Source organism: Musca autumnalis, unplaced genomic scaffold, assembly GCF_047663935.1.
Source record: "Musca autumnalis isolate F117 unplaced genomic scaffold, ASM4766393v1 scaffold_4, whole genome shotgun sequence".
Lineage (NCBI taxonomy): Eukaryota > Metazoa > Arthropoda > Insecta > Diptera > Muscidae > Musca > Musca autumnalis.
In genome coordinates, this window is record NW_027411977.1 from 239,866,019 (window position 1) to 239,891,799 (window position 25,781).

Consider the following 25,781-nt stretch of genomic DNA (forward strand, 5'->3'; position numbering starts at 1 on the left):
ATATATAAAAATGGTGTAAAAAATGTATAGTAATTCATAAAATGAGAACGGCTAGGCCGATTTCTGTAAAATTTTTTGTCAGTTATTCGTATTTTCGAGGAGAAGGTCTTTACGAAAGAACATTTTGGAAAATCTCTCTGGAAAAGTCGGAAAATTGGAAAAATCGAAAATTGAGTTTGAAATTTTATTCCTTAAATAGCGAGACGAAGTTCGCCGGGTCCGCTAGTATAATTATAAAACACTTTTTTTCTTATTATTTAAACTAAACATAAACTAAATATTATTTGTACAATTGAAAATAAATACTTAAAACATTGCCATAAATTATGATATGTTTACATGTCAAAACTTAAATTAATTTATTTTAGAAGGTAAATGAGGGCATTACGCGGGTGGCATTATACGATGGATCTTTGGCATTATTAAGAGATAGAGAATATAAATTTAATAGGGGAGTCATAACAGAATTGTTTAGGCGGTCTGGGGTGGGAGTGCGATCCCTAAGCTGGTAACAGAAGACTCCACAACTAACTAAATTCACACTACAAGTATGTTACTTTAAATTCCATGTCAATTTGTCCACGTTAAGTTAGCTATAAAACCTACATAGCCCTTCCTAACCTATTGTGTTGTACATCACAGTTATTCTTCCAATGGCTTAATTCCAATATTTCTTTACAGCTTATTAAAATATATGCACATGTATTTACTATTCTTTACATCTTAATAAAATATGATATGTTTTTACAAATTAGTTTTGTTGTTTTTGTTTAAACTTTTCAACCAGTTCCAATAGTTTCTAGGACAAGATTAGCCAGATTATTATTATTATTATTTTTATTATTATAATTATTATTATTATTTATTTATTATTATTATTATTTTTATTATTATTGTTATTATTATTATTGTTAATATTATTATTATTATTATTATTATTACTATTATTATTATTATTATTATTATTATTATTATTATTATTATTATTATAATTATTATTATTATTATTATTTCATTACTTCTTTTCTTTGTGAGTGTTTACACACATTCTTTCTTTCGGTCAATAAAATTATATAGCCTAAAAGTATGCTTTATTTTTATATGCACATTTCTTTACATGTCAAATGAATTCCATCCGTTTATGTTTTCTTTTATTAACAAAAAAATGCTAAAATCTTATTTAATATTGCTTAAAATTAGACCTAAACTAATTAAATTAATTAATATTTGTACATTTAAAAACAATACTCAAAAGATTGCTATAAATTCTGATATGTTTACATGGCAACTATTAAACAAATTTTAGGTACAGGGAGAGAGAGAGAGGGAGTAAATAGAGGAATATATGGAGTTTTACAATGGATCGATAATTGACATTATTAGGTTAGGTAGTGGGATGAGCCTCCACATCTCTAAATAATAACAATTCGAGTAAGTTACTTTAAAATCCATTCAATTTTTTCTTATGGCATGCATTTCAAAATTTCTTAACATTTAAATAAATAACATTTATACATAAACTATTAACCTATTAATTTTGTTCCTGATACATCTGAGATGTATTGAAATTGTTCGTCCAAGGTTGGTGGGGCAAAGTGGTGGTGGCATGATGCGGATATGTATCTAAAAATGGATTATTGTAAGTACTTATTGAAGAAGAAGAAGACAATGACATAACTGGGTTATTATGGGATATGTCACTTTCTGAGGGTGGTGTCATGGGTACTGTCATCGCGGTGGAGTTGGGGCCACCACAATAACTCAGGTTATATGGAGCGGGAGGGAGCAGAGGAGAAATAAGCCTTTCTGTAGATTGGGGTGGTGTTAAAAGAGATGGGTGGGCATTCAAAAAAGTTGGGTTGGGTTGTGAGGGACTGGGTAGGCGATGTTGAAATATTTGAGGCGGTAAAGGTGATTGTTGGGTGGAAGGGGAATGATATCTGGAGGGATCTCCTAATGGAGGTTGTAGAGGACTTGCTGTTTGATGGTTTTGCAATTGGGGCACTGGATATGGTGGCACTTGTGTGGAAGGGGAATGATATCGGAGGGGTTCTTGTGATTGTCTCTGGATTCCAAGAAAATTTGGACGTGGCGGAGCTCTCATAGAGTAGTCATTGTGTGGTTGCGGGGGGAAGAAATGCTGAGTTTGCATTTGATTTACTGGAAATTCAGGATTTCGTTGTTGTGGATTCATTGGTGTGTTGTGGTTGGGGTGATATTGTGGCGGAGGAGGTGCTGAAGCGGGTATATTGTGCTGCAGGTGGTGGTGGTATGGTAAGGGATATGGATTAAAAGATCCAGGGCCAACTGTTGAATTCAACTGAATGTGTGACATTGTTGTTGCATAAGCAGGAGGAGGTGGTGGAGCCGGAGGATTTGGATAAAACTTATTCAAAAACTCTTCCCTACGATGTGAATGAAAGGAATTTGTTGAAGCGGAATTATGTATCTCTTTCAAGTGCTCATTATATGGTGGAACAAAATGTGGTGGTATATGGACATTGGGAGCTGGAAAATATTCTGCAGATTTCCAAGTTGTTGATTGTGTTGGACAATGCGAAACTGTTTCTTCTTCTCTGGGTATTGATGGCACAGGATGTGGTGGATTGGGTTTAGTCTGATGAGTTAATGATGAAAGCGATTGACTTTCTTGAGGGACCGGTGGTGGTAATCTTTGTTCTGTTCTTTGGCATAGGTTGTTTGTTAGATTGGCGGGTTGTTTACTTTGGTGTTGACCTTTAGAAGTAGATTCTTTAGGCAGCGGAGTACACTGGGTTTCATTTGAATTCTTATCCTTGGTAAACTTATAGATAAGTGATGTTTTTGTTGCAGCATGATTTGAATCGGTAAGAGCTTTCTGAGAAAGATCTTGTGGGCCATCCTCTTTTTTCTTCTTCTTTGAAGTGTGAGGCAGTTCGTTAGGTAGATGCTTCCTTTTCTTAGCTTTTTTAGATTTCTTTAATGCCATTAAATTATCTTTTTCCGAAGATAAAATTGAAGATTCCGAACATGTAGAACTATTAGCACTGTAATCCGGAGACTGATATGCTATTGGCGGCACATTTGAATGATGTGCCTGAGTAATTGGATAATCTTTGGTAGCTGTGTTAGCATCTGGATGGCAAGCAATAGGCTTTAGGGGGTATGGAACCTGCCTTAAAAGACTATCATTGTATACATTTGTGGCAAGACGAGGGCGTTCAACCCAGCGACTATCCATTTGGTTTTGTGACTCATTTGACACGTTGGGGATGAGTTGTCGGCTATTGGGTGTTTGTGGACTTGTGGCCTTCTCAAACATTTCATGACTTCTATAAGGCTCCCAATTATGTCCTGAAGAAGTTTGCAATTCTTGACGAGATATATCCCTATAACAATTCGTTGCCACATGGTCTTGATGTATTTGATGTCCATCGTGGCGCCCAAGTTCTTCACTGCCCCTTGGGTGTTCAAATACATTCGACTTAGACCTCGTATCACGACACAATACTGGCATGCTTCTAAGCTCTTGACCTCTATATGGTGCATTCAAATTAGTAGAATATTTAGATGGGTTTTCATTGTTGTTCTTAATAGGTGGATAATTTTGAGAGGTGCATCTTGGGCTGAGCAGGGAATTAGTCTTCATCTGAGTTTGTTCAATTAAAACTTGACTATTATCTCTTTCCGAAACTGGGTTAGCATCTTCAGAGGGTTGTGCGGTCATTTGAATACTCGCACCTTCATTTGCATTACTTGTTACCGGGGTTTGTGTTTCTGGTGCCGTAGCCTCTTTGTTTCTGTCATCATTGGTTTCCCTCTGACATTGAGCGGTATGATTTATTACGCTAGTTCTGCTAACTGGAGTATATATGGGGACTGTTGTTGTGTGTGTAATACTTTGTACTGCATGGCTATTAGATGTTGTCTCAATTTGAGATGACTGCGTTGTGTTGTGATGAGAGGTAGCTACCTCAGGTTCTCTTGACGTTTCATGTGTTGGAATGCTATTCGCCCTCGTCATCTCCTCTGTTGTTCCTGCTTCCAAATTTTCTAGGCTACATTGTAAAATATCTTCCGTTCGATAGGTTATAATTTGTTTCGGCATTTCGGGAGCTTCTATTTTAACCACTAATTCCGAAGGATTTGGTCCGGGGAGGACATATTTTTCACAAACTTTCCTAGAAGAAAACAGAAGAGAAGAACGTTGGAATTCAATTTTCATGACAGGATAAAAAATAACATCATTGACGCCTAAGGTTATCTCCAATAGAGTATATGACGTCAGAGGTCATATACAATAGAGTCGATAACGTTCGAAATCATCTACTGTAGAATAGAAGATGTCTGAGGTCATCTACGGTAGGGTAGATGACGTCTGAGGTCATCTACGTAGAGTAGATGACTTCTGAGGTCATCTACCGTAGAGTAGGTGACTTCTAAGGTCATTTACCGCAGAGAAGATGACGTCTGAGGTCATCTTCCGTAGACTAGATGACGCCTGAGGTCGTCTACGGCAGAGTAGATGACGTCTGAGGTCATCTTCCGTAGAGTAGATGACGTCTGAGGACATCTACGCAAGAGTAGATGAGGACTGAGGTCATCTGCCGTAGAGTATATGACGTCTGAGGTCATCTACCGTAGAGTAGATGACGTGTGAGGTCACCTACCGCAGAGTAGATGACGACTGAGGTCATTTACCGCAGAGTAGATGAGGCCTGAGGTCATCTACCGTAGAGTAGATGACTTCTGAGAACATCTACGGCAGAGTAGATGCATCTGAGGTCATCTAAAGTAGAGTAGATGAGCCCTGAGGTGATCTACCGTAGAGTAGATGAGCCCTGAGGTCAACTACCGTAGAGTAGATGACTTCTGAGGTCATCTACCGTACATTAGATGACATCTGGGGTCATCTACTCTACTGTAGATGACGTCTGTGGTCATCTACCACAGAGTAGATGACGACTGAGGTCATTTACAGCAGAGAAGATGACGTCTAAGGTCATCTACCGCAGAGTAAATGATGCCTGAGGTCATCTGCAGTAGAGTAGATGAGGCCTGAGGTCATCTACCGTAGAGTGGATGACGTCTGCGGTCATCTGCCGTAGAGTAGATGACGTCTGAGGACATCTACGCAAGAGTAGATGAGGACTGAGATCATCTACCGTAGAGTAGATGACTTCTGAGGTCATCTACGTAGAGTAGATGACTTCTGAGGTCATCTACCGTAAAGTAGATGACTTCTGAGGTCATTTACCGTAGAGTAGGTGACTTCTAAGGTTATCTATCGTATAGTAGATGACGTCTGAGGTCATCTGCCGTAGAGTAGATGACGTCTGAGGTCATCTACCACACACTAGATGATTTCTGAGGTCATCTACCGCAGAGAAGATGACGTCTGAGGTCATCTACAGTAGAGTATATGACGTTTGAGGTCATTTACCGCAGAGAAGATGACGTTTGAGGTCATCTACAGTAGAGTAGATGAGGCCTGAGGTCATCTACCGTAGAGTAGATTACGTCTGCGGTCGTCTACCGCAGAGTAGATGACTTCTGAGGTCATCTACGTAGAGTAGATGACTTCTGAGGTCATCTACCGTAGAGTAGATGACTTCTGTGGTCATCTACGTAGAGTAGATGACTTCTGAGGTCATCTATCGTAAAGTAGATGACTTCTGAAGTCATTTACCGTAGAGTAGGTGACTTCTAAGGTTATCTATCGTATAGTAGATGACGTCTGAGGTCATCTGCCGTAGAGTAGATGACGTCTGAGGTCATCTACCACACACTAGATGATTTCTGAGGTCATCTACCGCAGAGAAGATGACGTCTGAGGTCATCTACAGTAGAGTATATGACGTCTGAGGTCATTTACCGCAGTGAAGATGACGTTTGAGGTCATCTGCAGTAGAGTAGATGATATCTGGGGTCATCTACCGTAGAGTAGATGACGACTGAGGTCATCTAGAGTAGAGTAGATGACTTCAAAGGTCATCTACCGTAGAGTAGATGACGTCTGAGGTCATCTACCGCAGAGAAGATGACTTCTGAGGTAATCTACCGCAGAGAAGATGACGTCTGAGGTCATCTAGAGTAGAGTAGGTGACTTCTAAGGTCATCTACCGTAGAGTAGATGACGTCTGAGGTCATCTGCCGTACAGTAGATGACGTCTGAGGTCATCTACCGCAGAGTAGATGACATCTGAGGACATCTAGAGTAGAGTAGATGATGTCTGAGGACATCTACCGCAGAGTAGATGACGTCAGAGGACATCTACAGTAGAGTAGATGACGTCTGAGGCCATCTACCGCAGAGTAGATTACATCTGGGGTCATCTACCGCAGAGTAGATGACGTCTGAGGTCATCTGCCGTAGAGTAGATGACGTCTGAGGTCATCTACCACACACTAGATGATTTCTGAGGTCATCTACCGCAGAGAAGATGACGTCTGAGGTCATCTACAGTAGAGTATATGACGTTTGAGGTCATTTACCGCAGAGAAGATGACGTTTGAGGTCATCTACAGTAGAGTAGATGAGGCCTGAGGTCATCTACCGTAGAGTAGATTACGTCTGCGGTCGTCTACCGCAGAGTAGATGACTTCTGAGGTCATCTACGTAGAGTAGATGACTTCTGAGGTCATCTACCGTAGAGTAGATGACTTCTGTGGTCATCTACGTAGAGTAGATGACTTCTGAGGTCATCTACCGTAAAGTAGATGACTTCTGATGTCATTTACCGTAGAGTAGGTGACTTCTAAGGTTATCTATCGTATAGTAGATGACGTCTGAGGTCATCTGCCGTAGAGTAGATGACGTCTGAGGTCATCTACCACACACTAGATGATTTCTGAGGTCATCTACCGCAGAGAAGATGACGTCTGAGGTCATCTACAGTAGAGTATATGACGTCTGAGGTCATTTACCGCAGAGAAGATGACGTTTGAGGTCATCTGCAGTAGAGTAGATGATATCTGGGGTCATCTACCGTAGAGTAGATGACGACTGAGGTCATCTAGAGTAGAGTAGATGACGTCTGAGGTCATCTACCGCAGAGAAGATGACTTCTGAGGTAATCTACCGCAGAGAAGATGACGTCTGAGGTCATCTAGAGTAGAGTAGGTGACTTCTAAGGTCATCTACCGTAGAGTAGATGACGTCTGAGGTCATCTGCCGTACAGTAGATGACGTCTGAGGTCATCTACCGCAGAGTAGATGACATCTGAGGACATCTAGAGTAGAGTAGATGATGTCTGAGGACATCTACCGCAGAGTAGATGACGTCAGAGGACATCTACAGTAGAGTAGATGACGTCTGAGGCCATCTACCGCAGAGTAGATTACATCTGGGGTCATCTACCGCAGAGTAGATGACGTCTGAGGTCATCTACAGCAGAGTAGATGATGTCTGAGGTCATCTACCGCAGAGTAGATGATGTCTGAGGTCATCTACAGTAGAGAAGATGTTGTCTGAGGTCATCTACAGAAGAGTAGATGACTTCTGAGGTCGTTTACTGTAGAGTACATTACGTCTGATGGCATCCACCGCAGAACATATGTCGTCTGAGGTCATTTACCGTAGATGACATTTGACGACATCTACAGATGTACAAGTACAAGTAGATGACGTCTGAGGCCATTTACTGTAGTGTAGATGATGTCTGATCTCATCTAATATATCGTAGATGTAGTTTAAGGTCGTTTGAGGTCTATATCTACTTCGTTAACTTACCTTCTTTCGCATTCCATGTCATCGATATGCTTATAGGTCTCTTGTAAAAAAGTTGCAAAATCATAGATAGAATTTTGTATCGAATGCAAATCATTTGTAATAGCTTCATCGTGAACTGAGGCAGGATATGCGGCGTTACAAGTCGACAGAATTTGGTGAAATTCTCGTGTCTCATTGAGAGATTCAATGTAATTGCACACTTCATCTGTAAGGTGGCTGGCTATTGGGGAATGGTCTTTGGTATTGGAATTTTCATGTATATTTCTTTGCTTTAGACTTCTGTTGTTTTCCAGTTCTGTTAAATCTATAAAATCCGCCACATGGACGATTTCCACAGACTCGTCTAAATTAATTACTTTTTCATCAGGATGTTGTTGTATATCTTTGGTATTATAATTGTTTTCCTCCTCTTCCACTGAACTACTCAAATCAATGGGTTCATAATTTTGTTGTTGTGTTTCTTTGGAAATGGTGTCGTTTTTCTCCTTTTCCACTGAACCAAGCGAATCAATGGCGTCACAATTTTGTTGTTGTGTTTCCACCTCTTCCACCGAACTATTTAAATCAATGACTTCTTCGGTTTGATTTTCATCTTCTTTCGCGTTCTCTTCCCTTTTCGTACTCTCTTTTTCCTCTACTGTTTCAGTGATTACCCCAATTTCCATATCATTCCATTCATCATCTTCGTCTTCGGAGTTTTCCAAACCCATATCCTTTAAGGTATTCTCAATGTCAGAATATTTATCCACGGCATCGTCATGGGATTTCTTTGCCTCGGAATTTTCATTATCATCGGGCTCAGTCTCCTCTTTGGAATCCATTACTTTTGTCTGATTCGATCTTTGATAGATTCTTTCAACATTACGTCGAATTTCACGAAGTTTTCTTGCCACCTCTTTATTGGCCGTTGTCGCGTTGTGTTTTGTGTGATAAGCTTTGAGTTTAGTTTTTACCCGTTGTAATACCTCATCTTTGTGAAAAGTTTGTGCCACCTGATGACTGATGGGATTTGTTTTGCGGTTTTTTGACGACATGACGTTTGATTCTGGGATTGTTTTAGGCGGACTCGTGGTCGAAATCCATGGATATTTTTGTGTATATATGGGGATTTTCTGTAAAGATTAAAATGATAATGGGTTATTTTCGGGTTGCGTTGGTGAAAGACCACAGTGTATGCTTTACCTACTTACCGGCATAAAAATGCTGGAATTTATATTGCAACTTATTTTGCGAGCTGATTCACTAAAAGAAAGAAGAGAAAAGTAGAAGTAGGTTAGGTTAGGTTATTATGTAAATTTCGAGATTTGAGAAAATACGTTATTTAAAATTTAGGTAGGTATCAATATTTGTGCTCTATAGAAACTGTTGTTGGAAGAACAACCACCTAACTTAACCTGACAAGCATATAAACATATGAATTGTACAAATAATGTAGAGTAATTTCGTTTGAAGGTGTACAGTGAAATCATCAAATGGGATTCCCAGATATTATTTCAATTTCCATCATTCATAATTGAAAAATGAAATATTATCATGGTTTATATTGGAACAATTTCTCAATTTTACACTTCACCCCCACTAAGAAATAAAACAAAGAAAATTAGAATCCGCAAACGTCGTTCGTTATAAGTTTTATCAATTTTGTCAAAACACTTGCCACTACGTTCAATTTCACTTGTCAGAATAACGCCGTTGCAAAATTTATAGAGCCGATAAGCTCAATGTTGCATTTGCTAAGAAAGAACTAAGATAATTCCTAGAAAATGGGATTGAGTCTTAGCTATAACGTACGTAGGCGTTATGCGGTCAATAACCTATTACAAAATAATGTAAACAAACAAACATAACAAAGTGATGAGTAACCATAAAACCGAGGGTTCTGATTTGGATACTAAGCGTCCGAAATGTAAAATTCCGACGTGTTGTCGAATTAGATGTAAGCTAATAAAGAACTCTTCATCTTCTTAATGATGGCTCTACACGATGAGCCAGGTCCTATATTAAATCTTTACAAAATATAGAGTGTGGTGGTTTGATTGATGAAGTCAATCTTAATTACCGAAGATTTTTTGCAAATGAAAAAGGAAATTCGAAGATTCGCTGTTGGTAGCTGCTCATCAGACATATCGGCCTGGGGTGTGGCTTCTCTCTCATCGAACTTTTCAATTCTCAAATGCAAGTTTGATTTTACAGTGATAAGCTTTTTTCTCAATCATTCTCATGGTTTTCACCATAACGAGTAGACAAATATTCACATGTGGTTCAAATGATTGTTAGGAACGCCACCTACTGGGTGAAATGCGAGGATCTTTAAATAAGCAGAGACCAAAATCATTGCGAACCAAAACATATCACACATTCCAACATATCTCACATTCCATCATAAACAGAGAAGGAAGGAAATAAGGTTTCTCTCAAATCAATGAGTGCAACCTGATTCATATTAGTTCCTTTTTATATCCAAATCTGGACTTGCAGATAAGCTTTAAATTGTTGAAATTCTCAGGAAATTGTGCCAACATTATGCCGAAGGGTATCGAATTGTGCAAGGCTGCCGATTTCCGATTTCATTTTCATTTTTAGCTCAATGGTATGGAACACCCTTTTCATTACCGATTCCAAACTGCTTCTTGGATATAGATGAATTTTTATAAGCGCCATCTATAGGAAGAAATACAAGCATTTTAAATCTAGTAATGACGACAACCACTGTAAACAGAAAAATATATATTTTACCGAGAATTTTTATTCCAGAACAAGGACAGAGAGACACTTTTTTATATTAAAGTATTTATCGATTCCATAACTCAAAGCTATGGGATCTTCATTTAATCTCCGACTCTCGAGAGCTTGTCGGGCCTATGTAAATTATTAGACAAATGTTGGCACAAATGAATACATCTTAAATTTAGTCAAGATCACAACCACTTTAACTCAAGACGAATATATATTTTTCCAAAAGATGCCAAAAGTAGGAAAATGGGAGTCTTTGCTCTTATTAGAAATTGTTTCTGTAATAGAGGGTAATAAATGAAGTTAAGCCATTGGGGGGAATACTCCAGATTAAGCAATCAAATAAGTTTCCCGATTATGTTATTAACTCAAATATATGGGATCGCCTCTAAATATACGACTACGAACGGCTTATCGGACATTGATGGATTATTAGAAACGCCATCTATAGGGCAAGAGAAAAACAATTATAAAAATAGTCAAGATCACAACCACTTTAAATCAAAACGAATATATGGTCTGTTCCTTTACTTTTGAAAATTGTAAAACCGGCAAAAGTAGCAAAAGTTGTGAACTGCTCTCATATGAATTGGGTGGTGTCAGAAGTAAAGGAACGCTTTTCGAGTAAAAAGTGGTAAAACTTGAAGATTCTTGCACGTAAAGGAACAGAGCTATATATTTCTCCGAAGACATTGCAGAGGCAGGACAAAGAGAGAATTTCCTCTTATTAGAAATTATTCCCCGATTCTTTTTTAAACCCAACTATATGTGTGTTCCCGTACTTGTTTTAATGGTAAAAGTAGTAAAAGAGCGAACTGTGAAAAATACAACTTTATTTATAAAGTACGGGAACGGAAAAATGAGAAAAAGACAAAACAACTGGAACATATGACAAAGTCGGCCTACTTGGCAATCAAAATGCGGCAACCATGTTACTATGTAAAAAGTTTTCAAAGAGAGCGTCATTCAGCGCCATTTTTGTTTAAAGGGAAGTGGACATTTTACAACTTTTTTGCGTACGGGAACGCTTTTTCGGGTAAAATGTGTAAAAGTGGTAAACATTTTAACAACTTTTTAGTTCTGGAACAAAGCTTATATATCGTTTTTATCAAGATAATAAAGACTACCTGTGGTAAATAATTTCGAACCGATCGAAGGAGTGATGAACGATGCCTTTTTCATTTGTAGAAATTTTGAAAGTTTTACCGATATTTTCAAGCCGGTCGAAATCACTGATCTAGCGGCGCGAAATTCAAAAAATGTAACTATGCTGACGAGGGTATATACACTTTCATACGGGCAAAATGTGCATCATCGAAATAATGGTTTTAGAGCACAAGTATGTTTGGACGAAATCCGTTTCAGACAATTTGGAGTTGATTTAGCCATGTCCGTCCGTCTGTCTGTCTGGCTGGAGCGCACGATAACTCTCGAACGGATCAACCGATTCGGTCCAATATTTGGCTTTCGTAATACTAAACTTAGTTTAAGTTCGAACATGGGCCATATCGGTGCACTCCTTCGGGTACCTCCCCCACAAAAGTTCGAAAATGTTCGGAAAGTTTGTGCGCACGATAACTCTTGAAGGGAGTAACCGATTTAGTCCATACTTTGCGCATCCTAAGATTTCTACCAGAATTAGATGAGGTTACAATAGGGACTCAATCGGTGCACTCCTTCAGGTACCTCCCACACAAAATTTCGAAAAAGTTCAGTTTAGGACCTGCTCTCGAATCGCTTTGATTTTTGTTGTAGTAACATCTATTCACTGTCCACTATACGACAGTACAACTTTCATCGGGGGCAAGTCCATACTTCCTGAGAAAATAGCCTGAAAATTACGAAGAACCCCTATGACACCGTGTGTAGTGGTTGGAGCGCAAGATAACTCTTGAACAGATCTGCCGATTCGGTCCAAAATTTGGCCGTCGTAAAATTTTGTCCAAACTTAGTTTAAGTTCGGGTACCTCCCCCGACAAGAGTTCAAAAATGTTCGGAAAAATTCTGCGCATGATAACTCTTGATGGTAGTGACCGATTTGGTCCATGCTTTACCCATCCCAGTATATCTACCAAATATATATCAGGTTCGAATATGGACTACATTTGTCCACTCCTTCGGGTACCACGCACACAATATTTTGGATAAGTTAACTGTAAGAACAGCTTTGGAATCAATTTGATTTTTGTTGAATCAACTTTCATTCACTGCCTCAGTTACGACGGTAAAAGCCTTTTCAGGGGTAAGTCCATACTTCTTGAGAAAATAACCCTGAAAATGTAAAAACCCTCTATGGCACCATGTAGTGGCTGGAGAGCACGACAATTAGAAGGCAGGTGCTTGTAGGTCCACTCCTTCCGGTACCTCCCCCACTAAAGTTCGATAATATTAGCTAAAATAGTAAACGAGATATTTGTCGGTTCATACGCATAAAATTTTGAAAACCCCTTAAATATATGGGCAAAACTGCCAATTATTTCATATTCCATTTCCAAAAAATTGAATTTTTTCTTTTCGCGCTACATTAACGATTTTTGGTACATAGGTTAAGAAAAAATTCCCCAGTACAAATCCGCTCGCGAGCAAATTTTTGGTTGTTGCGGACAAATGTTATCGCGGTTTTACTTCTGCTTTTAAGAAAAAATTATTATAAAAACGCTAATTATTTTATTGAGCACAATTGTCACTAAAAAGTTATCACGAAGTGACGTCATTAAGTAGATTGCATAATATTTGTAAAATGTTTCTCAGCATTCGCGGAATTTAGAAAAAATTCACAAAATTTTAAATGTAATCCGAATTTTTTGAAAATATAGGTCCATTTACCCGCAAAAATTACAAAAAAAGTAACAGTAAGTAAGCAGTAAGTAAATAAAGACTTCACGGGGAATCAAATGAGACCAAACTTATAATCATCGGGATAGTAGTTAGGATATTATAGCCAAAATAAGCACATATTTGTGTTAAAAAAAAAACTAATTTTGGTTTGGAATAATGGTTTTCACATGCACTCTAGAGTCGAAAATATTGGAAAAATTCTATAGGAGTACTTCTTTTATTTTTCATGAAACTCCCAAGGAAATGGGCGGATTTTGCTTTATCTACATTCACATAGAAAGTTTCCCATTGAGGAAAGTTATCGGGTTGTTGAAACAAATCATTAGACTTCTTAAACGGAAATAGAATTCAAATAAACCGCTTTAACTTATATGCATTATTAAAATATGTGTAAATCGCGTAATTATCAAAATCGTTTTGTCCGCATGTGATTTTCATGTACAGCAAGACCATATCTTTTGATTTGTATATATTTTTCGAAATATAATTTGGACGCTAAGGTGTAGCATCGGCTGCATCTTAGCATTAAAAACCTATAAAACATCGCTAATTTGCGCAAAGTTCATACAATTTCGTTCCGCATCCGGTTTTAGTGTCACCATGAAAATCTGCATCTATATATACCTATTTCAAGGCAATCAGTCAAGAACCGTGGATGTAGCATCACACACTATTTTTGAGATAAAATGAATGTAGTTTCCTTATCAGTGAAGTTTTTAAATCTCTGTTTCCGCAAAAAGGAAGATGCTGCACTAGTTTTTTCATAGTAGTGCAAGCGGCCGACAGAATACGCGATAAAATGCGCGATATTTTCAAAAACAATATTAGGTGATTTTTCTACCTTGGAATTTCTCCTATCTCGCGTTTTAGTAGATGGATTTTAACGAATAATGATTTATTAGACCCGCAACGTAAAAATCCAAAATTTGCAATCATGCACGAGTAAATCGAATGCCAATTGTACAAATTAGACCCGAAATATATGATTTTTAGAAATTTGTTCGCACACAATTTTCGTATTTGGATACAGATTTCTCTGAAGCTGTGTAGGCTACATTCACGACACATATATCAAACTAGCAAATGCCCGCTACTTCGTATGCGGAAAGGGAATAAAATATATATGAACAATATTTAATATGGATGAGGTGATCACTGGCGATTCTGTTATACTAAAACCTATTTTTAATTTCAACATTTAATCGATTTAATTCCTTTTATACTGTACACTGCAGTTAGAATTTCCAAAAATATCTGCCGTATCGCACCTATCATATTTTTTATTTCGAATTACCAAAACTACGACCTCATATCACAGACATACACCAACAGCGACTCATATTGCTAATTTCAGACTTGACTTCTGGTTTTACCCCTTCACTAAAACAGCATTCCCTCCCAGTACGAATTTCCAAACACTAAACTTTATCTCACCCCTTCACAACAATTAAAAGTTCTAGCTTCAGCGGTTTCGCCAAGAACCCGAAAATTCTACGAACCTAATTTTCGGCATTCAAAATGGCCACAAAAATTCGTATATCACCATATTACGGTACCCCTCGACTTAGTGTATTTTAAAAATAGAACAAATCTATATTGCCAAATTTTCTTTAAATTTGGACCTTGAATACTCAGGGGATACAAAAGTTTCATTTAAAAAATTTCTACTTCAATCCACTTTTATTAAAAGAGATATTTTGAAGACTTAGAGTATTTTGAAGATTTTATGCACATTTTCCGACCGAAATTCGGAATTTGTGGCATGAAAGGTTAGAAAAAAACAATTTTACAAAAAATTTTACTTAATGTGCACGGGTATGTTAACCGTATATAACGGTAAATTTTGTTGGTGCATTTCAATTTAGGCCTTTTTATTATCAGGGGGCAAAAACCTTCTAGTTTACAAAATTGTCGCATTGGACCACGTTTTCAAATTAACATAAAAAACAAACAAATTTTTTGAAAAGATATTTCACGTTTGACTACGTAATTCCAGTACATTATTTAGAAACGCCTTCGCGTTAACATAAAATCAATAGAACAATATTCAGTACAATTTTTCAAACTCCGAACTTTATCTCAAATATCAGAATGATCTTCTTAACAAATATTTTTCCATTTCGTAGTTTTTTGTCCAAATTATATAATCCAAGCTTTGTTCCTACACCCAACGCCAAATTTAGTACCATTTACTACTTTTCGTTCCCCTATAGCAGGTATTTCTCACTTTAACCGTTTACACAATACCAAAATGGTTTTGGTACCAACATGTTACCAAACTTTTCGTGCATATATGTAGGTAAACGTTTCAAAAATTACTTCCTAATATTCAACATAAATACCAACCGCAATTCACTTTTCCAGCATTATCTCTTCCTCTGAAACCAATTATAGTACTATTTAGTACTTTTTGTATAAATAAGTAAGCATTTTCAAAACCTCCTTTCTACCTCCTCTCTAAACACCAATTACTCATCTAATACCGAATTTCAAAATTCCAGTTCTACCCCTTTACAAAATCACAAATTGAACAAAATTCTGTACCATATAGCAAATACCAAAATGTACCAAATTTTGTACCATTTAGCACTTTTCGTACACGACTTTCCCATAACTACTTTCATAAATCTGCTCTATCAGTTCACCTAACTCCAAATTATAGCCAATGTAGTTCCATTTAGCACTTTTCCATAAGTACGCATTTCCAAAACTACCTCAATCCTACACTCCAACAGTAATCTGTTCACGCAAATACAAATTGTATCGAATTTAGTACTGCTTCGTGCACATTAGTACGATTTTCAAAAGCTACCTCCATATCTCAATTCTAGATTCCAACAGTAATCTTAATTCTAAATTTCAGCATTCCAGCTCTATCCGTTCACCCAAATCCAAAGTGTACTAAATTTAGTACGTTTCGTGTGCTTATAGTTAGAATTTCCAAAAACTTTTCTTTGTTACTTTCCATTTGTGACCCTCATTCCAAATTTCAGGATTCCAACTCAATCCGTTCACCCAATTTAAAATTGTACTAAATTTAGTACCATTTCCTACTTTTCGTACCCTTATAGTTCGAATTTCCAAAAACCTTTCATTGTTACTTTTCATCAGTAACCCTCATTCCAAATTTCGGGATTCCAGCTCTATATGTTCACCCAAATCCAAATTGTACTAAATTTAGTACCATTTATTATATTTCGTGCACTTATAGTTAGAATTTCCGAAAACTTTTCTTTGTTACTTTCCATTAGTGACCCTCATTTCAAATTTCAGGATTCCAACTCAATCCGTTCACCCAAATTCAAATTGTACTAAATTTAGTACCATTTCGTACTTTTCGTACCCTTATAGTTCGAATTTCCAAAAACCTTTCATTGTTACTTTTCATCAGTGGCCCTTATTCAAAATTTCAGGATTCCAGCTCTATCCGTTCACCCAAATCCAAATTGTACTAAATTTAGTACCATTTAGTACTTTTCGTGCACTTATAGTTAGAATTTCCAAAAACCTTTCATTGTTACTTTTCATCAGTAACCCTCATTTCGGGATTCCAGCTCTATCTGTTCACCCAAATCCAAATTATACTAAATTTAGTAACATGTATTAGTTTTCGTGCACTTATAGTTCGAATTTCCAAAAACTTTTCTTTGTTACTTTCCATTAGTGACCCTCTTTCCAAATTTCAGGATTTCAACCCAATCCGTTCACCCAAATTCAAATTGTACTAAATTTAGTACCATTTCGTACCCTTATAGTTCGAATTTCCAAAAACCTTTCATTATTACTCTTCATCAGTGGCCTCATTCAAAATTTCAGGATTCCAGCTCTATCCGTTCACTCAAATCCAAATTGTACTAAATTTAGTACCATTTAGTACTTTTAGTGCACTTATAGTTCGAATTTCCAAAAACCTTTCATAGTTACTCTTCATCAGTGACCCTTATTCCAAATTTCGGGATTCCATCTCTATCTGTTCACCCAAATCCAAATTGTACTAAATTTAGTATCATGTATTAGTTTTCGTGCACTTATAGTTCGAATTTCCAAAAACTTTTCTTTGTTACTTTCCATTAGTGACCCTCATTCCAAATTTCAGGATTCCAACTCAATCCGTTCACACAAATTCTAATTGTACCAAATTTAGTACCATTTAGTACTTTTCGTACCCTTATAGTTCGAATTTCCAAAAACCTTTCATTGTTACTCTTCATCAGTGGCCCTCATTCCAAATTTCAGGATTCCAGCTCTATCCGTTCACCCAAATCCAAGTTGTACTTAATTTAGTACCATTTAGTACTTTTCGTACACATTAGTACGATTTTCCAAAACCATTTAATTACATCAACACCACTTCCCAACCTTGATTTCCATACCAAATATCATGATTCTAGCTATATACGTTCAAAATATACAATTGGTACTAAATTTTGTAAATTTTAGTACTTTTCGTACACTTATAGTTCGAATTTCCACAAACCCTTTGGTACATCTTTCTAACTCTCCATCAGTGATCCTCATTCCAAATTTCAGAGTTCTAGCTCTTACCGTTTGCCTAATACAAAGGGTACCATATTTAGTACCTTTTAGTACTTTTCGTACACTTCTAGGTCGAATTTCCAAAAACCCAGCCTTATCTCACCCCTACACACCAATAGCAACCTACACCCAAAATTTCAACTTTCTACCTTCAGCGGTTTCGTCTGGGCGCTGATGAATCAGTCAGTCAATCAGTCAGTCAGTCAGTGAATACCTCACCTCACTGCTCTTTTATATATATAGACTAGCAAAGTGCCCGCTACTTCGTATGCGGAAAGGATATAAAAAACAAATAAACAGTATAAAATATGAAAATGGCGAACACTGAAAATTTTATTGCACTAATACCAATTTTAATAAATATTTATTGTTATTTTAGTACTGTTCGAATCCTCTTTAGTTCGATTTGAAAAAGATCAGCAGTATCTCACCCTTACATATTAACAGCGATACCAACTTTGCACACCAATACTCACCCTAAATCCAAAGAATACAGATTTCAGCACTGTCTCTACACCCAACAACAAATTGAGTGCCATTAAGTACTCTTCGTACCCATAAGTACGAATTTCCAAAACTACCTCAATCCTACTCTTCAACAATAATCTCAATTCCAAATTTCAGGATTCCAGATTCCAAATCCCAATTGTACGAAATGTAATACTTTTCGTTCTCATAAGTACGAATTTCCAAAACAACCACAATCCTACACTCCAACAAAAATCTCAATTCCACATTTCAGGATTCCAGTTTTATCCATTCACCCAAATCCCCATTGTACAAAATTTAGTACCATTTAGTACTTTTTGTACTCTAAGTACGAATTTCCAAAACTCCTTAGTTCTACACTGCAACAGTAATGTCAATTCCGAATTTGAGGATTCCAGCTCTATCCGTTCACCCAAATCCAATTTGTACTATATATAGTACCATTTAGCACTGTTCGTACACATAAGTAAAAATTTCCAAGAGTACCTCAATTCTATACTTCAACAATAATCTCAATTTCGAATTCAGGATTCGTTCACTGAAATCACCATCGAACCAAACTTTGTACCATTTAGTACTTTGGTCACTTCATCAGCGACACTCAGTCTAAATTTGAGGAATCAAGCTCTATCCTTTCACCCAAATACAAATTGTACTAAATTTACTACCACTTAGTACTGTTCGTACACATAAGTACGAATTTCCAAAACTTCCTCAATCCTACACTCCACCAGTAGTCTCAACTTCAAATTTCGAGATTCCAACTCTATCTGTTAACCCAAATCGTAATTGTACCAATTTTAGTACCACTTAGTACTTTTCGTACCCATAAGTACGAATTTTCAAAACTATTTCCATTCTATTCTCTAACATCAGCCTTAATTCAAATTTCAGGATTCCAGCTCTATCCGTTCGCCTAAATCGTAATTGTTCCAAATTTAGTATCATTTAGTACTTTTCGTACCCATAAGTACGAATATTCAAAACTACTTTCGTTCTACTCTCCAAGAATAGCCTTAGTTCAAAATTTCAGGATTCCAGCTCCATCCGTTCGCCCAAATCGTAATTGTACCAAACTTAGTATCATTTAGTACTTTTCGTACCCATAAATACGAATTTTCAAAACTACTTCCGTTCCACTCTCTAATAGCAGCCTTAATTCAAATTTCAGGATTCCAGCTCTATCCGTTCGCCTAAATCGTAATTGTTCCAAATTTAGTATCATTTAGTACTTTTCGTATCCATAAGTACGAATTTTCAAAACTACTTTCATGCTACTCTCCAACAGTAGCCTTATTTCAAAATTTTAGGATTCCAGCTCTATCTATTCGCCCAAATCGTAATTGTACCAAATGCAGTACCATATAGTAATTTTCGTACCCATAAGTACGAATTTTTCCGTTCGCCCAAATCGTAATTGTACCAAATTTAGTACTTTTCGTACCCATAAGAACGAATTTTAAAAACTACTTCCATTCTACCCTCCAACTATATCTTTACTCCAAAATTTCAGGATTCCAGCACTATCCGTTCGCTTAAATCATAATTGTACTAAATTTAGTATCATTTAGTACATTGCGTACCCATAAGTACGAATTTTCAAAACTACTTCCATTCTACTCACCAACAGTAACCTTAGTTCAAAATTTCAGGATTCCAGCTCTATCCGTTCGCCCAAATCGTAATTGTACCAAATTTAGTACCATTTAGTACTTTTCATACCCATGAGTACGAATTTTCAAAACTACTTCAATTTAACCCTCCAACTGCAGCCTTAATTCAAAATTTCAGGATTCCAGCTCTATCCGCTCAGCCTAAATCCAAATTGTACAAAATTTAGTACCATTTAGTACTTGTCGTACACATAAGTACGAATTTTCAAAACTGATTCCATTCTACTCTCTAACAGCAGCCTTAATTCAAATTTCAGGATTCCAACTATATCCGTTCAGCCTATATCCAAATTGTACCAAATTTTGTACCCTTTAGTACTTTTCGTACCCATATGTACGAATTTTCAAAACTACTTCCTTTCTACTCTCTAACATCAGGATTCCAACTCTATCCGTTCGCCTGAATCATAATTGCACCAATTTTAGTATCATTTATTACTTTTCGTACCCATAAGTACGAATTTTCAAAACTACTTCCATGCTACCCTCCAACTGTAGCCTTAATTCAAAAATTTCAGGATTCCAGCTCTATCCGTTCAACCTTTATCCAAATTATACCAAATTTAGTACCCTTTAGTACTTTTCGTACCCATAAGTACGAATGTTCAAAACTACTTCCATTTTACTCTCCAACAGTAACCTTAGTTCAAAATTTCAGGATTCCAACTCTATCCGTTCGCCCAAATCATAAGGGTACCAAATTTAGTACCATTTAGTACTTTTCGCACCCATAAGTACGAATTTTCAAAACTACGTCCATTCTACTCTCCAACAGTAGCCTTAATTCAAAATTTCAGGATTCCAGCTCTATCCGTTCGCACAAATCATAATTGTACCAAATTTAGTACCATTTAGTACTTTTCGTACACATGTGTACACTTTTCCTAAACCACCTCCTTATGTCAACCGTACCTTTTAACCTTGATTCTCACACCAAATTTCAACCTATAACCTTTATCCGTTCGCAAAGTACGAATTGGCACCAAATTTAGTACACTTTAGTACTTTTCGTACACTTATAGTTCGAATTTCTAAAAACTCTTTGGTACACCTTTCTAACTCTCCATCAGTGACCTTCATTCCAAATTTCAAAGTTCTAGCTTTACCGGTTCGCCAAATACAAACGGTACCATATTTAGTACCTTTTAGTACTTTTAGTACCCTTCCAGTTCGAATTTCCAAAAACCAAGCCTTATCTGTCACCTTCGGACCAAGAGTGACCCTCACCCAAAATTTCATGATTCTAGCTTCAGCCGTTTCGTCTGGGCGTTGATGAATCAATCAGTCAGTCAGTGAATCAGTCACTCTACTCTTTTATTAATATAGATAGATAAATCAGAATCGTGAGTTCTTCATTCCTATAAATGATTTTTTGAAAATCCTGTTTGCGGAACGAAATTATAAGACAATTTCAAAAAACACTTAAAATCTGGCTTCAAAATGTCAGCATCATTTTAAGGTAGACGCAGATCAAATTTTGAGAAGTTATACACTAGTGAGATGATCCTTATTTAGTTGCCATCTACTTTTACTTTAACGGGAAAATCGTGAAAAGTGTGATTTAATCACAAATCGAGAGAAAACAAAAAAAGACACGTTGGCTTCAACCCATTTTTACCCATTTTTTAACATAAATATAGCCACAGCTTCCGCGCAAATCAACTTTGAAGGCCAATATTTTTTTCCAAGTCTAAAAACATTTCATTTTATCCAAAAGCATGTAAATTGTACAATATACAACAACTATTCGCGAGTTATAAAGGGGTAAACCTTGGCTTCAACGATGTTAAATTTTCAATAATATTGCCCATATACGTTTTTGGAAAAAAAGTGTTTCACTTCACACAGGCTGAAGGTATATCTCTGTCGGCAAAGTCGACTGTTACTTTTTTAATTGTTTTGAGGCATTTCAATCCAGGCTTTTTTATTATCAGGGGGTAATTACCTTCTAGTTAACAAAATTGTCGCATTGGACCACGTTTTCAAATTAACATACCAAAGCGGTCAGAACAAAAACCATTTTTTGAAAAGATACTTCACGTCAAGATTTCAGTACATTATTTAGAAACGCCTTGGCGTTAACATAAAATCAATGGAACAATATTCAGTACAATTTTTCAAACTCAGAACTTTATCTCAAATTTTAGAGTGATGTTCATAAATATTTTTCCACTTCGTATTTTTTGTACAAATATCGTATTTCCAAATTATATAATGCCAGCTTTATTCCTACACCCAACACCAAATTCAGTACCTTAACTGTTTACAAAATACCAAAATGGTTTTGGTACCAACATGTTACCCAACTTTTCGTACACATAGGTAAACGTTTCAAAAATTGCTTCCTTATTTTCAACATATATACCAACCCCAATTCACTCTTCCAGCTTTATCTGTTCGCCTGAAACCAGTAATAGTACTATTTAGTACTTTTTGTATGAATAAGTACGTATTTTCAAAACCTCCTCCCTACCTCCACTCTAAACACCAATTGCCAATCTAACACCGAATTTCAAAATTCCAGTTCTACACCTTTACAAAGTCATAAATTGTACAAAATTCTATGTCATATAGCACATACCAAAAAGTACCAAATTTTGTACCATTTAGCACTTTTCTTACACGACTTTCCAAAAACTACTTTCATATCTCAGCTCTATCCGTTCACCTAAATCCTAATTATAGCCAATGTAGTTCCATTTAGCACTTTTGCATAAATACGAATTTCCAAACATACCTCAATCCTACACTCCAACTGTAATCTGTTCACGCAAATACAAATTATAGCGAATTTAGTACCATTTAGTACTGATTCGTGCACGTTAGTACGATTTTCCAAAGCTTCTTCCATATCTCAATTCTATATTCCAACAGTAATCTTAATTCCAATTTAGGATTCCACCTCTATCTGTTCATCCAAATCCAAATCATACTAAACTCACTACCGTTTAGGACTTTTCGATCTTTGGTACATCTTTCTTACTCTTCATCAGTGACCCCCATTCCAAATTTCAGGATTCCGGCCCTATTCGTTAACCCATATCCAAATTGTACTATATTTAGTACCATTTAGTACTTTTCGTACACTTTTAGTTCGAATTTCTAAAAACCTTTCTTTGTTACTCTCCATCAGTGACCCTCATTCCAAATTCCAGCTCTATCCGTTCACCCAAATACAAATTGTACTAAATTTAGATCCATTTAGTACTTTTCGTTCACTTATTGTTCGAATTTCCAAAAACCTTTCATTGTTACTTTCCATCAGTGGCCCTCCTTCCAAATTTCAGGATTCCAACTCTATCCGTTCACCCAAATCCAAATTGTACTAAATTTAGTACCATTTAGTACTTTTCGTACCCTTATAGTTCGAATTTTCAAAAACCTTTCATTGTTACTTTTCATCAGTAACTCTCATTTCAAATTTCAGGATTCCAGCTCTATCCGTTCTCCCTAGTCCAAATTGTACTAAATTTAGTACTTTTCGTACCCTTATAGTTCGAATTTCCAAAAACCTTTATTGTTATTCTTCATCAATGACCCCCATTTCAAATTTCAGTATTCCTGCTCTATCTGTTCACCCAAATCCAAATTGTACTAAGTTTTAGTATCCTTTAGTACTTTTCGTACACTTATAGTTCAAATTTCCAAAAACCATTTGGTACATCTTTCTAACTCGCCATCAGTGACCCTCATACCAAATTTCACAGTTCAAGCTCTTCCCGTTTGCCTCATACGAAGGGTACCATATTTAGTACCTTTTAGTACTTTTCGTACACTTCTAGGTCGAATTTTCAAAAACCCAGCCTTATCTCACCCCTACACACCAACAGCAAGCCACACCCAAAATGTCAACTTTCTAGCTTCAGCGGTATCGTCTGGGCGCTGATGAATCAGTCAGTCAGGCAATGACAGTGAATACCTCACCTCACAGCTCTTTTATATATATATATATAGATTACATAAAGGGTTTTAGACTCCTATTCGGTACGGACTTCGATAAGTTAGAGAAGAGTTTTCAGTTTCAAATAATTTTTCACAAGATCATGGGCTTAGTGCTCCAGAAAATGTTACACTTTTCTTACTGGACTTTGAGGGGATATTGCAGAGTGGTCAATTATTGCTTTGAATAGATTTTCTACCCGGTATTTTTCGTAAACATATGGATAGATCTCCAAAATAACGGTATCACCTTATTTCATGAATTTTAAAGGATTCAGCAACGACTTCCAATTCTTCCAACATTGTTTGCAAAGCTTACATGTATGTATATTCACAATTAAAGTCCACTGGATATCGTATATGTAAACGTACTCCAATTCTTAAGCCGCTGGTGGAGTTGTACCAATCTAGTTCAATTGAACGATCTAGTTCACTATATAGTTCAATGGACGCCGGTCTTTTGTATGAGCAAACTGTGTATAAGTACTTTTTCCAACAAGAAGAGTGAAATATGAGCTAGATTGTCCAACTGTAGACGCTGGTGTTTACATTCTTTCAATATAAAGTGCGGCTTGCTTGTTCACTTGTATTTTGTCTTTTCAAACTGGGGACTTGTTCACTTTGTACAGAGCAATGACATCATCATAATTTAAAGCAAGTCTTATATTTATGACTGATAAGGCTAATTCAATGTGGTCCACTTATAATTTATTTTTAGATGTTCAATATTACATTTTGGAATTTCACGATTTGTTCACTTTATGCTCAACTACGACAACGACAATACGCGGAAAAAGTATCCACTGGAATAGTACCAAATAATCAGGCCACTCGGTTAAACTGTTGCCATTTTGCAAAAGATCATTGCCAAGATTGAAATCAAGAGGTAAACATTGGGCGCCATATCTAAGATTATGTGGCGATTGTTTGTTACTTTTTTCCATTGTGACTTGGCCACTTTATGTACAATAACGAACAGTATTACTATAAGGAAAAAAGGTAAATCAAGTTGAGGTATCACATACTTAGACGAAATTTATCCTTTGGGTCCTCAACTCAATTAATTTGATCACTTGTTTTTGACACAATCACAACAATAGCAAACACAATTTTGTTTTACCCGCTCAAAAAATATTAATATATTAATCAAACGGCATTTGCGATAGGAATGACTCAGAAAAGCTGCTGCTAAATTTCTTGGTGCGTCAAATAAAAATCCAGGAAATTAAGTCCCCTCCCTCCCCCCACATTTATGTTTGTTGTTTTATTTGAAAATATTTGTGAACCACAATAAATAAATGTGGTTGATTTTTATTATAAATATTTTGTTTGTTCTGATAATTTTGATTTGATTACTAAGTCAGTCCCAAACACTCGTTGTGGGTTCCTTCCATTTACAAAATCCATCTCATGGAACTTTTCAAATTTATAAATGAAAAAATTAAAATCAAGATTCTGGAACAGAGCATTCTTCCTCCATAGGTTCTTACTTACATGGCTATGCTGTGTCTGGCCTCCAAACTTAAATGTTTCTTATGCGGCGATGTATCACGACTATCTGCTGCGCATTCCGAGTTTGTTTTTGCAAAATCCATATTTTAGTTTTGAAAATAATTCTTATCATTAAAATAAAATAAAAAGCAAAAACACAAAATGTGTATACAACAACAAAGCTAAGTAAAAAAATACATTTGGTTTTTTTGTTTTGTTTTTAATCTTAGACTCTTTTTTATGTTATGAAGGCCGTTGTTACTCTTTCGAACTCTCAATCAGATCTGTGCTGAAATCCAAATCCAAATTCTCATTTCAGATGAACAAAAGGAATACTCTTGGAAAAGTGCACATAAACCGAGACACCCAC

At 36.4% G+C, this 25,781-nt stretch overlaps 1 protein-coding gene across 4 annotated transcripts in view; it reads right to left on the reverse strand.

Annotated features, from left to right (window-relative positions):
- Nucleotides 1–1,137: 1,137 nt before the first annotated feature.
- The window catches only part of LOC141402031 (uncharacterized), a 30,644-nt gene continuing 6,000 nt past the window's right edge, over nucleotides 1,138–25,781 (reverse strand). Inside the window, exons 2-5 of one of the 4 annotated variants that reach the window (XM_073982651.1) lie at nucleotides 25,415–25,536; nucleotides 8,903–8,954; nucleotides 7,713–8,824; nucleotides 1,138–4,160 (exon numbers count right to left, since the gene is read on the reverse strand). In XM_073982651.1, coding sequence (XP_073838752.1) covers nucleotides 1,532–4,160; nucleotides 7,713–8,824; nucleotides 8,903–8,954; nucleotides 25,415–25,515 — 3,894 coding nt within the window. In that variant the 5' untranslated portion in view covers nucleotides 25,516–25,536 and the 3' untranslated portion in view covers nucleotides 1,138–1,531. Of the gene's footprint in view, nucleotides 4,161–7,712; nucleotides 8,825–8,894; nucleotides 8,955–24,945; nucleotides 25,091–25,414; nucleotides 25,537–25,781 lie in introns of those variants that run through there. The other 3 variants (XM_073982653.1, XM_073982654.1, XM_073982652.1) reach the window with 3 other exon arrangements.